Source organism: Stegostoma tigrinum, chromosome 4 (genome assembly GCF_030684315.1).
Source record: "Stegostoma tigrinum isolate sSteTig4 chromosome 4, sSteTig4.hap1, whole genome shotgun sequence".
NCBI lineage: Eukaryota > Metazoa > Chordata > Chondrichthyes > Orectolobiformes > Stegostomatidae > Stegostoma > Stegostoma tigrinum.
The window spans coordinates 127,163,547-127,181,236 of NC_081357.1; the positions used below are offsets into that span (position 1 = coordinate 127,163,547).

General features: G+C 41.6%; 1 protein-coding gene across 1 annotated transcript in view; it reads right to left on the reverse strand.

The window, feature by feature from the left end:
* Positions 1 to 3,034: 3,034 nt before the first annotated feature.
* Positions 3,035 to 17,690, reverse strand: part of LOC125452661 (cytosolic 5'-nucleotidase 1A-like) — a 75,069-nt gene continuing 60,413 nt past the window's right edge. The window contains exon 6 of the mRNA XM_048531325.1: positions 3,035 to 3,334. Within this exon, the coding sequence (XP_048387282.1) occupies positions 3,035 to 3,334 (300 nt within the window). The remainder of the gene's footprint in view (positions 3,335 to 17,690) is intronic.

Genomic DNA, 17,690 nt, shown 5'->3' on the forward strand with positions numbered 1-17,690 from the left:
ATAGTTATCATTTCAGATCCAGTGACCCTCCTTCATAACTCAGAACAGTTCTGAGGAAGGGTCATTGGACCCAAAACGTTAACTCTGTTTTTCCCTTCAAAGATACTGCCAAAGCTGCCGAGCTTTTCCAGCAACTTTGTTTTTGATCTTTCGATCATCAGTATAGCACTGAGTTATTTCAGCAGTGCCTAGATATAAGGGACATATCAAGTACTAAACTGTCAAGAACAGTAACTAGGCATGTTCCGAGGGCCTCAGTTTGGGTGACATCCTTCCATCTTTGAGAGGTGGCAGGAGTGCAACATCAGAACTTTGGCGAGGTCAATCAGATCATCTTCTTTTGATGGCTGAACACGTTGATTTTGGAAAGAAAACATTTGCCTCAAGGCCACCCCAAGGCTTTCCTCTGCAGTTGGTGTGGGGCATCTCTGTAGTCCTCTGCCTTGTTTTCAGGGCTGATGTCTGCTTCTGAAACCACATCATTGTGCTGACAAAATTCCTGTCTGCAGCCAAAGCTGCCATTTACACAGTGGCATGGTCACCCCTGGACAACTCCGCAATTCCCACTGTGACAAGCTGCCCGTCTCTCTCCCCCAGCAATGTGTAACTGAGCACTGAACACTCTATCTGATAAAGCAATGTGAGTATCACAGAGAATGGCAGCCTGTACGTCATATTAAAGTCAGAGTGCACTTAGAAAGCAATGTGAACGGACATGGGCTGGCAACTGTAAGTAAATGCAAAGTGAGCTCTAAGAAAACATGCTTACAGCCAAAAGTTGTGCCCTGTGCAGATGCATGAGTATCCTCCTGTGCAAAGTGACCATGCAAGTCATAGCTGCCCCTAAGCTCGAAAGTACAGTGGTGAAGGATTGAAGAGGTGTGCAAGTTGATCTGAAAGCAGACATAGGGACGTGGTGAGGCTGCTGGTTTACTGATACTGAAAAGTCAAAGGTGACAGTGTTTATGCAGGAATAGCATGCTGAAGACACAGCTGAGTGAAGGCTCGAACAAGCATCTGCAAGCTGCAGTCACCAGGTACCTACTGTGATTTACATGTCAGGAATAGTTTCATGGGGAAAAGGACTTTAATAAGATGCAAACGCATGAAAATAAGTAACTGCAAATTCTGAAGTCACCATCCAAGGCTTAAAGAGAAAATTGTAAAATTAATTTCTTGATGTTGTGATTCTGATATATTCATATTTCCAAATTTTCACAACTTTCTCACCTTTGCACATGCTGCTCTGTGAAGCTTGGTGGTGGTGTTTGGGATGGGGCAGGGAGGGTGGAAGGTTAGATTTTTTGTCCACTGTTTCAAACATTCCAATCTTATTAATCTAATAATTTTAGTAAAAGAATGCCAGCAATTTCCATCAAACATTTCTCAGCATAATCTTTATTTGTATTCTTTGCATTTTATATCGATGATTATTGTATTATTAATTACAACTCAAATGTAATTAAATTAATATACCTTACTCTTTATCCCAGAGAACTGGAAAGAGAGCTTTCAAGCAAATATTCCAGAATAAATTCAGCAGATCTGGCAGCATCTGTGGGAAGAAAGCAGAGGTAAGCTTTCAAGCCCTTCATCAGATGAAGCATCACCAAACTCAAAACGTGAATTCTGCTTTCTTCCCAAAGATATTTGCAGACCTGTTAAGTTTCTCCAGGTTTTATTTCATTTCAGAATAAATTGTTCTGTAAAATCTCTCTAGCCTTTGACCGATTCTCTTGAATTACTCATTTGTAACTCTCAAAGGCAGGTCAGTGTTGACTGTTGTCCTGATTTTATCCCCTTAGTATTAAAAGCAAAGGAATGTTTCCATTTGTTCTTCAAACAATTTCATCGTAAGTTAACAATATTTTTCTTGTACAATGTTCAGGGTAGGAAAAGACAGGGCATAGTTGATATTTGGTTAATTCATAAGCAATTCTAATACTAATACATTTTGATATGTACAAAGTCGCATTAAGAAAAGGTGCTTTTTAAAAATATTTATTCTTGTTCACACCATAAATACAGATTTTATGTATTTTGTGGAAGCTGTCTGTTTTCAGTTTTTATGCATTTTCACATTTTGTCTATAAATTCCAGCTGGAAAGAATTATATGGAAATGAAGATTTGAGATCTTAAGTTTCATTCAACTAAAATTATTTCCAACATGTCCAATGCCCTCTCCCAAAATAAGCCCTTAGCCATCACTGGTTATGTTGTCACTGACGAGCTGGTATGTTTGCTGTAGCAAATTTCAAATTGATGGTCAATGTATTTTGTAGGAACTTGGCCAAGCCAGTGAGTTGGATATGCAAAGAGACCAAATTTATGCTGTGAATCTTATTTAAGTGGAGCATCTTTTTTTGCATAATTATGAATGTGACTACATAATTCTTGTAAGGAACTCTATATTTGGAAAGAAAGTGCTTTATAATTTCAGTGAGAATGTGGTATCTTAGAAGACTACCTATTTTGCTTTAACAGCATAGAGCACTAGAATAAACTTTGTTCTACCTTCCTGACATATTCAAACTTTTAAAAATAACAAAAAAGAAGATATTTGAGAAACAGTCTAATTTAAGAAAAATAAATGCATAAAATAGACAATTACATTAAAGAGTCTAATATTACAGCTTCAGATTAAACAATCAGATTGATCTTTACAATTTGTGAAAGAATAATTTTTCCAAACATTTCAGAAACAATGGCTTAACTATCATCTGGATCTCAAAAAATGGCAAAAATAAGATTCTCCTGTTCTTAACGAACAATGATCCAAAAGATGAGAACTGCAAGCATACTGATTAAATGTATATAGTAAAGATAATTCTTATTAAATCTGATATCCTCCTGAACAAATATTTGTTTCTTACTGATCATTTCCTTTGAAAAATATCACTTTATCCGGATATAATTCATAATAAAACAAACAACTATAGTCTGTTTCAGTAATGTAATTTTAATTTTCCTTGTGGTGTACAGTTGGTACTCTGAAAAACTGCAGCATGATTTTTGAAAGCATCATCTCTCCCCTCAACGCGCCTTGCATTGTGCAATGTTTGCAGCACTTGATGGCTGGAGCATCTGTTCATCAAAGTAAATATGAGGGCCTATTTTGTTTAGAAGTTCTGCTGCTGGTAAGCCAGAAAGGATGAATGTCTCATCAACATCCAGCCCCCAGGAACGAATCGTCTTCAAAGCTCTTAATCCAACAGCTGAACCGCCTTTTTTTACGATCAAGTATACTCGGATTGGGCAATTCAAACGTTCGTTTTTGGCATAAAACTTTTTCTGGAGTCTTCCGAGTGATTCCAGAAATCCTATGAGGACGCCCTATTTGTGAAACAGGTGAATGATAACTTCAGAAACAGTTTGCATGTAACATTTTCCAAAATCTGATCATACGCTTAACTGTTGCTAACATTATACGCTGGAATTTTAGGTAGCCAACCACAAGGGCTAATGAATTTTTAATTTATACATTTCTGTTTGGATTACCCTTTCGGGTGAAAGAAAGTCATGCATCATTTCTCCAGTCACAATTCCCAAAAGGGTTCTTTAAGGCGTTTTTGAATGCCAGTCCAAATTGTGTTTTTAATAGGAATGCAATAACGTCTTCAACTATCTCACTGAAACACATTTCCTTTTCCTTTTAGGCTATCACACGATTTCCTTTCACACATTTGGAATGGGCGCTGACTATGGAAAAGCCCTGGATTTTAGAAGGCTTCTAAATCCCTACTGTACTGTAGGATTAATTCCTATGTTAAAGTATAAACATCAATGCTGTGGCATATATTTTCCTGCTGGAAAGATCAGAATATTATCTGGCATTTACAACAAAAGAAATGTTGGATCTTAACTCGCAAGATTTACATTTATTTTAACTGTTATATTTACTAAACCTATTAAACTTTGCGAATGACACACCTTCAAGCTTTGAAAACACTCCACACATACAAATCTTTCACAAAATCATTTGTAGCACAGGATTATTTTAAAACTGGCCTTTTAAAGAAACAAAGAGGCTGAAGGCCTGTAGCATTTTTTAGGTTTAGGTGCCAACTGCAGAATGTCTAACAAACGTGTCAGTTATGACAAGACTCAGGGATGTCAGTTTTAACTTGTAATCCTACTGTCTGGTAAACTGAGGTGAGGAAGAGGTCAAACTTCTGTTTGTCCCAAACATAAGCCCAGCAGAAGGAATGGAATCTCTTTGGCTCTGAACTCTGCACTGCGTAGTTTCATTGGTGCAGCCGAATTTGAACACACCTATGTAGCCAGGTCTACATTCTCCACCAACTTGTTGGTAGAATGAGATAAAGCTTGTTTTTCACTTGAGAGAATGGGCAATGTATGCGCACACACCCGTCAGTGAGAAACTTTCCAATATCACTTTTCATGATCTCCTCCCAACTCTGGTGGTTATCCAATTCATTCTCACACTCTGTTACACTGCGTTCATCACTGGACTGGTGCTCTGAAATTGTGACCTTAATTTTTAAATACTGCATTATCTTGTAAATGTGGTTAAATATAAGTAAAGAAGTAACTGAATATAATCAAATGAAGCAACTTTACGTTATCTAAATTATTCACTACGATTGACCACCTATACCTTACAAAAACATTTTCAACCATTCTTTTTTAATATTGTTGAGGAGAGACAATGTTGCCAGAGCTTTCATTTTGCTCTTATTAAAACAAATACAAGAATGCCAAATTTTGGGTGATCACAACAATTTCTGCCATAAGTGGAAAAGGATGCCTATTGTTTGGCAAGTCAACTCTTAATTGATAAGGCACTGCCACAGGCAATGCAATGAGAAAAATAGGCTCCCAAAGTCCCTGGGTAATTCAAGAGAAGGCACAAACAAACATATTACTTTTATTGACAGAGCACAGGTCCCATTTATCAATGTATTATTCTTCTAGTGAGTGTAACTGAAGTACATTACAACCTCGATGATAAAATGTGAGGCTGGATGAACACAGCAGGCCAAGCAGCATCTCAGGAGCACAAAAGCTGACGTTTCGGGCCTAGACCCTTCATCAGAGAGGGGGATGGGGGGAGGGAACTGGAATAAATAGGGAGAGAGGGGGAGGCGGGCCGAAGATGGAGAGCAAAGAAGATAGGTGGAGAGGGTGTAGGTGGGGAGGTAGGGAGGGGATAGGTCAGTCCAGGGAAGACGGACAGGTCAAGGAGGTGGGATGAGGTTAGTAGGTAGCTGGGGGTGCGGCTGGGGGTGGGAGGAAGGGATGGGTGAGAGGAAGAACCGGTTAGGGAGGCAGAGACAGGTTGGACTGGTTTTGGGATGCAGTGGGTGGGGGGGAAGAGCTGGGCTGGTTGTGTGGTGCAGTGGGGGGAGGGGATGAACTGGGCTGGTTTAGGGATGCAGTGGGGGAAGGGGAGATTTTGAAACTGGTGAAGTCCACATTGATACCATATGGCTGCAGGGTTCCCAGGCGGAATATGAGTTGCTGTTCCTGCAACCTTCGGGTGGCATCATTGTGGCAGTGCAGGAGGCCCATGATGGACATGTCATCAAGAGAATGGGAGGGGGAGTGGAAATGGTTTGCGACTGGGAGGTGCAGTTGTTTGTTGCGAACTGAGCGGAGGTGTTCTGCAAAGCGGTCCCCAAGCCTCCGCTTGGTTTCCCCAATGTAGAGAAAGCCGCACCGGGTACAGTGGATGCAGTATACCACATTGGCAGATGTGCAGGTGAACCTCTGCTTAATGTGGAATGTCATCTTGGGGCCTGGGATGGGGGTGAGGGAGGAGGTGTGGGGACAAGTGTAGCATTTCCTGCGGTTGCAGGGGAAGGTGCCGGGTGTGGTGGGGTTGGAGGGCAGTGTGGAGCGAACAAGGGAGTCACGGAGAGAGTGGTCTCTCCGGAAAGCAGACAGGGGTGGGGATGGAAAAATGTCTTGGGTGGTGGGGTCGGATTGTAAATGGCGGAAGTGTCGGAGGATAATGCGTTGTATCCGGAGGTTGGTAGGGTGGTGTGTGAGAACGAGGGGGATCCTCTTGGGGCGGTTGTGGCGGGGGCGGGGTGTGAGGGATGTGTCGCGGGAAATGCGGGAGACGCGGTCAAGGGCGTTCTCAATCACCGTGGGGGGGAAGTTGCGGTCCTTAAAGAACTTGGACATCTGGGATGTGCGGGAGTGGAATGTCTTATCGTGGGAGCAGATGCGGCGGAGGCGGAGGAATTGGGAATAGGGGATGAAGTTTTTGCAGGAGGGTGGGTGGGAGGAGGTGTATTCTAGGTAGCTGTGGGAGTCGGTGGGCTTGAAATGGACATCAGTTACAAGCTGGTTGCCTGAGATGGAGACTGAGAGGTCCAGGAAGGTGAGGGATGTGTTGGAGATGGCCCAGGTGAACTGAAGGTTGGGGTGGAAGGTGTTGGTGAAGTGGATGAACTGTTCGAGCTCCTCTGGGGAGCAAGAGGCGGCGCCGATACAGTCATCAATGTACCGGAGGAAGAGGTGGGGTTTGGGGCCTGTGTAGGTGCGGAAGATGGACTGTTCCACGTAACCTACAAAGAGGCAGGCATAGCTGGGGCCCATGCGGCCCTACATTACAACCTCAACTGATTATTTTAAATTAGTTATTGTGTAGCTATTCAAACACTTGTTTGCTTGATATATAAAAAAACTGCAGATGCTGGAATCCAGGTGGCTGTAAGAACACAGCAGGCCAGGCAGCATCTGGAGGAAAGGAGCAGACAATGTTTGGGGTATTACCTTATAGTCCTGAAGAAGGGTTATACCCGAAACATTGACCTCTCCTTCCCTCCAGATGCTGCCTGGCCTGCTGTTTTCGTTCAGCCTCCTGTTGTCCATTTGTTTGTTTCAGATTTGAATGCGTGGGCTTTTTAAGAATGATGTGTACACAGTAAATTTTGAACAACTGAAGGAAGCAGATTTTTGATTCAATCAGCCAGTCGCTGGGTGTATGGTTCATGTATTTGGCATCACACTGGCACTGAAGCCATGCATGGTGTTGCAAAATGTCTACTGATAGATGTACTTCATGTCATTAGGCAGAACTGACTGAAAATTCTGAGTGTGTCATCAGCTACCCATGTGATCAATTTAAGATAATGAGTTGAGCTGATAATGTGACTCTTTTATGCTGGCTAGAAGCAACATATTTGCATACCCAGAGGACCTGTTCCCAGAAACAAAAGTGAAATGTTCAAACCTTTTGATTGCTATGAATTATCTGGGAGATTGGGTCGCTTATAAATCCAACTTTCCTTCTGTATGGCAATGCCTTAGTCCAATAAAGTTGACTTGACAACCATGTTGTGGATGTGCTGGTGTTAGGCTAGGGTGGACAATGTCAGAAGTCACATGACAACAGGTTGTAGTCCGACAGCTTTTGGAATGCTGCTCCTTTGTCAAGTGAAGCCTTCATCCGATGAAGGAGCAGTGCACCAAAAGCTTGTGATTTCAAATAAACCTGCTGGACTATAAACTGGCGTGGTGAGAGTTTGGACTTGACAACCTGTAAGTGCCTTTTTCTCTTACAGTTTAAATTGTGTGTGTCTGAAATTTGACATTTTCGTATTTGCTCTGATGTGTGCAAAGCAAAGCTTAGGCAACATGTCCCAATTTTCAGTAAAATTCAAAGTATTTATTAACCTAAAGTTTAGTGTATTGCTGTTCCAAATAGTCCACAAGGAATTCTGTTAGTGTCGCCTTGAATCTTCAAAATGAAAAATAGAAATAGCACATAACCAAAGCTGCATGTTCTGCTGATGTTAGGCAGCATTTAGTCACAACCTCTTGATGGCGAAGAAGTGATTTACAAACATTTCATGTTTTCATTGAATGGATAGTACTCTTCAAATAGTCAAACACTTTTGGGGTTTGTTAAAATATAATAACTTAATCCTGGAGTACCCCATCTAAAGTTTCAAATGACAATATCAACTGTTTATAAAAATAAACTACCTTAAGGGTATTCCTTTTGGACTCTACTAACATCTCTAAGATGGAATCAATGTTGGCATCTTATTAGCAAGTAGCTCAACTGATGCTCAGAAAGCAATGGGAAATCTGACTATAAAGGATTCTAAAGAGGCAGGTGTAATTTTTGCTCATTTCTACTCCAAATGAACGCGTGTTTAAGGCAAAGAATCATAGAATCAAAGAATCATAGAATCCCAACTGTGTGGAAACAGGCAATGTTTTACCATATCTGCTGTAAGCCTGACTTTCAGGCATAAAGCCTGAATAACACTCATAAAGATAATGAGAACATGCTTTCAGTATGTAAGAGGGACACTTTGTAACGGTTCAGATTTATTGTTGAACAGTGAATGAGCGGCGTACACTTTTTGAAGCACACAGCAATGCATAGACTTGCTATACGATTTTGCACACAACTTATGGTACTAAAAAATCTATTTCAGCATGTTGCCCTCTACAAAGGAGTTTGGAACTGTGTGAATATGGTAAGCAAAAATAAATATCTTCAACTCATCTCATTGAAGAATCCGTCGTGAGGCACAAAGTGGCAGGAAATGTCAATTTAAATATTTCATTAAATGAGAAATTATGTACGGAAAGCAAGATAAAAAGAGGGAAGAAAGATGGGATTGAGAGAAAAGACAAATAAGATTAATTTAGAAAAATCTTCTATAGTAATTAATCTTAAGCGTTACAACCAGCATTTAAAGAAGTTAGTTTTCATTGCCAGAGATTGTTTGCCATGAATTAAGGCTTTAACATATTACTAAGCCAAAATAATTTATATTTGAATGGATCAGTCCTAAGGCAATGATAGCTTGATTGGTGAATACCCAATGGATCACTGAAGGACCGTGATGTCCCCCTTGAGTTCTATGTTAAATTTTGTCAGCATGGTACCAGCGTAGTAACTTTTGTGGAAGAGAAGGGTAATTTATAAACAACCTCCTGGCTCGCTGCATTGAGCTGTTCAGTTGCAGACATAGGAAGATGTTTTTATCCCTGTTGATGGTATGCGGTGATAGTCTCTACCCCATCATTCCAACTGCAAAATCCAAGCCAACATGTAATTTAAGTTAAGCTTCTTTATCAAACTCCTGACTGAAGATGAAGGACTAATGCTTGCCAAGTTGAACGTATCACGCAGTGAATCTTGGGCCTCCTAGAGGTATGCAGATATAAAAGACATCTGAACAAACTTTTCTGTTTCACATATTGTGGTGAATGTTGCTGCATTTCGTTCCATTTATTAGTTATCTTTGGGGAACTCTGCCATTTTCATTTTTTGATGCACTGGATTTGTTCAATATGCTTAGCTTATTGAAGGAATTTAAATTGCTCATTCAAAATCATAGAATCACAGCCTGATTTCAGCAGAGAGGGAGGTAATTTGGCACAGTAGATCTGTGCTGGCTGTCTAGAAGAGTAAATGAGTCAGATCTAGCCCTCTGCCTTTTCCCCATAGTTCTGCAATTTCCTTCGATTACAGCTGTCTCCATCACATTCTCAGGCAGTGCATGCCAGGTCCTAACCACTTGTGGTCTCGTGTCACCTTTTTTTTTGCCAAACACCTTAAGTTAATTTCCTCTGGTTCTCAACCCTTCTGTCAATGGAAATAGTTCTCACTATCTATTCTGTCTAGACTGCTCTTAATTTTGAACACCTTTACTAAATCTGCTCTCAATCTTCTCTTCACAATACCAGCTTCATCAATTCTAATAAAGAAACTATAGTTCTCATTCCTGAAGCCATTCTTATAATTTCTTTTTTGCATTCTCTCTGAAGCCGTCATATCTTTTCTAAAGTGCAGTGCAAAAAATTAGACACAATCCTGGTGAGGCCAAATCAGGTTTTACAAAGTTCAACATGTTTTCACTTCTTTTGTAGTCTTTATAAGTAGGTCCAGGATTCCATATGCTTTATTAACCACTTCTCCACCTGCCTTGCCACTTTGAAGCCTCAGGTGCGTCTGGGCTACTACCTACTTTAGACTTGTACCTTTTTGTTCACATTGATTCTTCACACTCTCTCTACCAAAGTGGGTCACTTCACACTCTTCTGCATTGAAATGAGCCGACTGTGGGTTTAATAACTTCTTGATGTCTATCACTATTGTTCCTAACTTTCAAAACTCTTCCAAGTTGTATATTTTCTAAATTTTGTGTCCTCAAGTTTTGATCTTTAATATATATCAAGAAAAGCAATGGACCTGGTATTGTCATCTGGGACACCCCATTTTGCAATTACTTTTATTTACTCGGCAAGCATTGTATTCAGGCTGCCACTATCCAGGTGAGATGGGTGTCAGATTTTCGAATGTTGATTTTTCAGTGATATGAAGATGAAAAATGTCTTGCTTTTTATCAATGGTATAAATGTGTCCATTTCAAAGCTGAAAATGTAAATTGGCTCATAATCCACCATCTTATTACTTCTGAGAAAGCCAGTTATATACTTGGCGTTGTGTGGTCAAAATGCTTTCTCATGTCGCTCCCAAATAGCCAACTTTAATTTTAAGATTCTACACTTCATTCTGAATTCATCCACCAAAGAAAATAGTTTCCAGTTCCCAGCTCTATTCAGTCACCTATCATTGCTAAGGAAGTCAAATAGGTTACAGTTCAAATCTTTAAAATCAAAGGACTACAAGCCAAGTTCATGCAACTTTCATCATTAATATAACTCTCCATGGCTCAGAATCACTCTGGTGAATCTGCACCATGTGCCATCTAAAGCTAATTTACCTCCTTTGTGAGGTAACTAAAACTGATCATATTATTTCAGGTGGTATCTGACAAAGTACAGCCCAAATAGAGCAAAACTTCCTCCCTGTTGTCGAGCTTGACTCTTTGAGTTCTTATCCATTCTGTTCACTCCATAACACACTTCTTAAAACCAACTTCTAAGTTTTTGCACATCTGTTCTAATTTGTCTTTATGTGCTTCAGTGTCAAATCTTGTGTAATAAAGCTGCTAAAGAAGTGCTTTGTATGATTTACTTACGGTATATCTAAAATAGTGGATAGGCCACTGATCCTTAGGTCTTGCCCTTAAACCTGACAAAAAATAGTTTCATTCGGTGGGGTGGATGGGCAGCACGGAGTGTGTGAGGGTGAGGATGGAGCAATAGGTTGCAGGAGGGGAATAATTTCCACATGAGGGAAATCTGAAAGCAGCAAAATCATTTAAACTTAGTGCTGAATTCAAACAGTTTGCATATTTACTGAACTAGGGCTATATCCCACAATGGTGAGATATGAGTTTTTTTTAAGAGTATGTATGAATGCTTCTAAAGAGTGGATATGGTATGTAGAACTGTCAGTCTGTCAAGTTCTTTTTACCTAAAAGCTGTCTGCTTGTTTCTGTGAGGTGAAAGGAATCTGTACTAATCGCTACCATGTGACATGTTATCATTATAGTACTGTTGATGTGTGACTCAGCTCCACAACCTAGAATTATCACAGTGGGTGACTCCAATGGCCCATAATCCGGAAGTGAAATAAGGAAGATAGTTTTCCCCTTTGTCTTACTATATTAGTAAGAATAATTACCATCACTTGGTTCTTCGTTCTATTTATTACATTTGTTTTTTGAACTTAATTTCTCCCCTTGTCCTCATTTACTTTTCTCTTTAGCTGCCTCAGTGAGTTGAACTGACCAAGAAATTGACTAAGTGTCAATTTTAGACAGTTTTCATGACACGCTCCTGGTATTCCTGCCACTGGCCTGTTTTTATGCAACAGTTGATGGAAGCCAGCAGATGCCCTTCACAATGCATATAGTAGGAGGCCAATGAGAAAGAACACTTCTGAAGACACACTTTCATGCACACGGGTGCAGCAGATAATCAGGAAGGCTAATGAAATGTTGGCCCTTATTTCAAAGGATAAGAGTATAAGGATGAAGCATAAGCATAGGGAAGTCTTATTGCAACTGTACAAGCTGCTGATGAAACCACACCTGGGCTACTGTGCGCAGTTTTGGTTCCCTTATTTCTGCAAAGATATCATTTCATTGGAAGCAGTCCAGAGAGTGTCACTCAATGATCCCTAGTTGAGAGGATTGTTTTACGAGGAAAGGCTAAACAGGTTGGGACTCAATTCACTGGAGATTAGAAGACTAAGAGGTGGTCTCATTAAAGCACATGGGATTCTTAGGGGCTTGACAGGGTAAATGCTGGGAGGATGTACCTCTCCTTGGGAACAACTAGAATTCATTGTCACATGAGAGAACGTTTTTCTTATTTATTCTCAGGGTGAATGTTGCTGGGTAGACTAGAATTTATTGTCCATTCATAATTGCCCTTTGGAAGCTAGTGGTAAGCCAAATTCTTTAACTGCTGTAGGCCAGGATGTTATGATTGACACCTGCAGCATTCCATCACTACCCACTTTCCAAAGACTCGATATTGGTTACAATCAGAACTGAGTCAAAGTAGAGACATCACTAATACAATCTTGTCAATATGAAATCCAGCAGACAATGAAAAATCATGGCATTCTGTACTCTGTTTTCACATGTGGCCAACAGAAGTTGTTTCTCTTCCTTGTCTTTTTAAAATACATCTTCTCTGTCAAAACTATTATCTTCTTGCACTCTATGTCTGGATTGTGGGGGAATAATTCCAGATTGTCTCTTATATGTTCACCAGTGTTTTCCACTTGGTTTAAGTTTAAGTTTAAAATCTAGTAATAGATGATTTTGAGTTATTAATGAGGCATGATGAACATCTATTTTGTTCTGGTGAGAAGTACCAGAAAATAAGTGGTTGACTATTGTGGTGATTATACCAAAGTGATTATATCACTAATGGTGAAACTGGTGCAGTACTGGGGCTTGATCATCAGTAAATCTTCCCATTATAGTCATAACAGGAAACAAATGTTTAAGGTGGTGAATATGATACCAGTCCCACAAGATGTTTTGACTTAAACACTGTTGAGTTTCTTGAGCGTAGTTTTAGCCACACTCATCCAGGCAAGTGGGCAGTATTTTATCACAGTCCTGATTTGTGTCTGGTAAATGATGGACAGATGTTGGGAATCCAGGTGATGAGTTAGTCATCTGCATTTTTCAGCCTCTGGCATGCCGTTGTATCCACAGAGTTTATCAAGTTAGGTCAGTTCAGTTTCTGGTAAATGGTAGCCCCGAGAATGTTGATAATGGGGGAGAATCAATAATGGTAATCTCCATTGACAGTCAAGAAGTGATGGTTAAACTTGCTTCTCTCTTGTTCAAGATGATCATTTCCTGCCACTTGTGTGGCACGAATGTTAGTTATTACTTAGTTACCCAAGTCTCAATGAAGTCCAGGCATTGTCACATGGACTGCTTTAGTATCTGAGGATTCGTGAATGGTGTGGGACATTTTGCAAACATTAGTGAACGTTGTCACTTCTGACTTTAGGATGGAGTGAAGGTCATTGATGAAGCAGCTGAGCCTGGGACACTACCCTGAGGAACTCCTGCAGTAAAGTCCAACATTGAGCAACAGCATCCTTTGTGTTCAATTTGACTCCAACCAGTTTTGCTGATTCCCACTGACTCCTAATTTACCAGGATTCCTTGATGTCATATCGGGAAAGTATAGGAAAAATTTAAAGCGATTACAAACTGAAACATCCCTTGGACCTAATGGTAGACATCATTCAAAAGAAACAGCTGCAGGTAAACAGAATCGTAACTTTCTTCTGTAAGCTTAAGGATTCTTGTCTTGTTGGAGTGACAGATCAAAGGTCAGGTATCCTTTTGCCCTTCTTGGCCCTTTCAGCCCTATTATGGGCCTTTTCTCTGACCACAGCTCAAATGGAAAGATAAAGTGAGACAGATGTGATTGATACAGCTGTCAGTGCTGTTGCATGTGTACCAAACATGGTGAGGTGTGTTCTGTGTGAGTGAGTAAGTAGCACAGAGGGCAGGAAGGGCTTTTTGTAGCTTGTCGGGAATGGAACGGATGAGTGCCAATGAAGGAAGATGCTGCTTGTGTGAAAGCGGGAAACCGCGAGACTTGGTAGCATATGTGTACAGTAGCAGAATTAGAGTGAGTATGAGGCAGTACAGAGAAGTCAATGATACTTACCTTTGCCAAGTGTAAAAAGTCATAGACTTTCTTTCTAAACTGCTGGGCTTTCCTCTGAAATGTGGACACTGCACTGGTCAAGATGGCAACTTCAGGCCAGCTTGGCCAGGCCTAGTGTTGTGATGTCGTCAGCTGCTCTGTCTTCCTGGCATCTCATCCACCAGGGTCTCCAGCTCCCTATCAGCAAAGCAGGTTATAACTTAGTCCTGTAAGGCCATTCTGGGGCAACATCTCCCACATTGCAACTTGTGAAAGGTAATTCCTGGCATGCAGCATTTAAACTGGTGCACAACTGGGCTTTAAAGATGATGTCAGCAGCACAATTCCAACAAGGTCCCAGCAGAGGTGTGTACTTCTATCGCACATGACAATAAGTGTGCCTTAAAGGCATGCTGCATATGTAATGGGGTGAGCAGCAGACAACTGTGTGAAATAACGCGTTGAAAAACAGTTTGAAACCCTCCATGAAACTCCCCCAAATATCACCATTAACCAAATTTTGGATCAAGTTCAGCTCTGTGTCTTTTACAATATTTCTATAATAGTGTCTCTTAATCAGATCCTTACTAAATTTCGACATCCTGTAACCTGGAATTTTTGATTTTAATTAATCTCCAGGAATCCCCAATACTCACAGCACCGTTTTGTAAACTGAGCTCATCAGTTTCATTTCATACTCATCATACTTTTTCAATACTTTCAACTCTATATGTATATTTTCTGTTGATGCTTTGCATATTGCTGTACATGCAACATAATGGAGCAAAAATGACTGGAATGTCAAAAAACGTAATAGATTTTAACTGGGCTTTTTTCTTTTAACCTCGCTCTTAACATCAAATAACATTTGGGCTGCAAGCTGCTGGAAATCCAAACTCATAACATTCATGTTGCAATTCCATCACCACTAGCTAATGATACATTTACTCAACTGATGAAAGTGTAAAACAGAGAAAGGGAGAGATGGAAATGGAAATAGGATGAGATATCACAGAATAAAATTAGATATAGAATGAGAAATAAAGAAAGGTAAAAAGTATGAACTAAGAGAAAACTGACAGAGTGTAAAAATAAAAACAAGATAATAAATTGAAGATGGCTCAGTAATCCAGCAGTGTTGATAAAATGTGAGGCTGGATGAACACAGCAGGCAAAGCAGCATCTCAGGAGCACAAAAGCTGACGTTTCGGGCCTAGACCCTTCATCAGAGAGGGGGATGGGGAGAGGGAACTGGAATAAATAGGGAGAGAGGGGGAGGCGGACCGAAGATGGAGAGTAAAGAAGATAGGTGGAGAGAGTGTAGGTGGGGAGGTAGGGAGGGGATAGGTCAGTCCAGGGAAGACGGACAGGTCAAGGAGGTGGGATGAGGTTAGTAGGTAGCGGGGGGTGCGGCTTGGGGTGGGAGGAAGGGATGGGTGAGAGGAAGAACCGGTTAGGGAGGCAGAGACAGGTTGGACTGGTTTTGGGATGCAGTGGGTGGGGGGGAAGAGCTGGGCTGGTTGTGTGGTGCAGTGGGGGGAGGGGACGAACTGGGCTGGTTGAGGGATGCAGTAGGGGAAGGGGAGATTTTGAAACTGGTGAAGTCCACATTGATACCATATGGCTGCAGGGTTCCCAGGCGGAATATGAGTTGCTGTTCCCACACTTGTCCCCACACCTCCTCCCTCACCCCCATCCCAGGCCCCAAGATGACATTCCACATCAAGCAGAGGTTCACCTGCACATCTACCAATGTGGTATACTGCATCCACTGTACCCGGTGCGGCTTCCTCTACATTGGGGAAACCAAGCGGAGGCTTGGGGACCGCTTTGCAGAACACCTCCGCTCAGTTCGCAACAAACAACTGCACCTCCCAGTCGCAAACCATTTCCACTCCCCCTCCCATTCTCTTGATGACATGTCCATCATGGGCCTCCTGCACTGCCACAATGATGCCACCCGAAGGTTGCAGGAACAGCAACTCATATTCCGCCTGGGAACCCTGCAGCCATATGGTATCAATGTGGACTTCACCAGTTTCAAAATCTCCCCTTCCCCTACTGCATCCCTCAACCAGCCCAGTTCGTCCCCTCCCCCCACTGCACCACACAACCAGCCCAGCTCTTCCCCCCCACCCACTGCATCCCAAAACCAGTCCAACCTGTCTCTGCCTCCCTAACCGGTTCTTCCTCTCACCCATCCCTTCCTCCCACCCCAAGCCGCACCCCCCGCTACCTACTAACCTCATCCCACCTCCTTGACCTGTCCGTCTTCCCTGGACTGACCTATCCCCTCCCTACCTCCCCACCTACACTCTCTCCACCTATCTTCTTTACTCTCCATCTTCGGTCCGCCTCCCCCTCTCTCCCTATTTATTCCAGTTCCCTCCCCCCATCCCCCTCTCTGATGAAGGGTCTAGGCCCGAAACGTCAGCTTTTGTGCTCCTGAGATGCTGCTTTGCCTGCTGTGTTCATCCAGCCTCACATTTTATTATCTTGGAATCTCCAGCATCTGCAGTTCCCATTATCTCTAATCCAGCAGTGTTGGATGGGTTTTGAAAATGAGTGTGTTAAATGTTTGAAATGTACAAACATTCCTGACCTATTGAAGTGTCCTCATTCATGATAATCAGGAAAGTGGAACTGTTTCCATAGCAAAAGAGGAATTTCTAGAAGCTCTGTGTTGTTCTCCTTCTAAAATCCTGGTAGATGAAAGATAGGGGCATAGTTGCTCCAGTATTGCCTCAGGAGTGGGCATATTGAGCAATTATTAGGTGCTCTGGTTTCCTTCCACAGTCCAAGGATGTGCAGATTAGGGTGGATTGGCCAGACTAAATTGCCCATAGTGTGCAGGCTGGGTAGATTAGCCACAGGGAAATACAGGGTTGCGTGGTTAGGGTAGGGTTTCTCTTTGGAGGGTTGGTGTGGACTTGATAGGCTCAAAGGCCTGTTTCCACACTGTAGGAATTCCACTCTATGTAAGTAGAAGCAGATCCAACAGGAATATTCAAAAGAGAATTAGCTAAATGTTTGTAAAAGTGTGCATTCCCAGACTATGTAGCAAGGACAGAGATGTAGGACTAACTGACTGACTGTTTGAGAAAGCCAGCACAAGCACAATGGCATGAATGTCCTCTTTTCTGTGCTGCTTCCAAGCTTCTATTTGATATTTCCGCGGATCAAAGTTAACTTTGCATCCTGAAGCATATAGTCTTCTTACTCAAACAGGAATCTGGATGACAACTCTGGCACAAAAATATTGACAATACCAATTGAAAACTAAATCTAGAGAACAACTTACTGCCAACTTGACTGACCCTTCCCAGGTTTCTAAGCCACAAAACATATTAGTTACCAGGTCCTTAAAAAATAATGACTGATGCTGAAAGACTGTGGTGAATTTAATTCACACTTATGGCTGAATTCCAGAAATTTCAGAATGGTTTTCTGTCAGAAGATCACGGCGTGATTGCAAAGTTTTGTGCTTTATCAAGGCTGTTAACAAACAGCAGATAACTTATAGAGTAGAAAGATCTCTTGTCATCCATAGGTTTTCTAATTGATGTCCATGCGTTCAACTTTCCCAGCCCCTGAGCAACATCGGTAATGGTAAAACATGCACAGAAATTGTTGGAGGAACTCAGCAGGTCTGGCA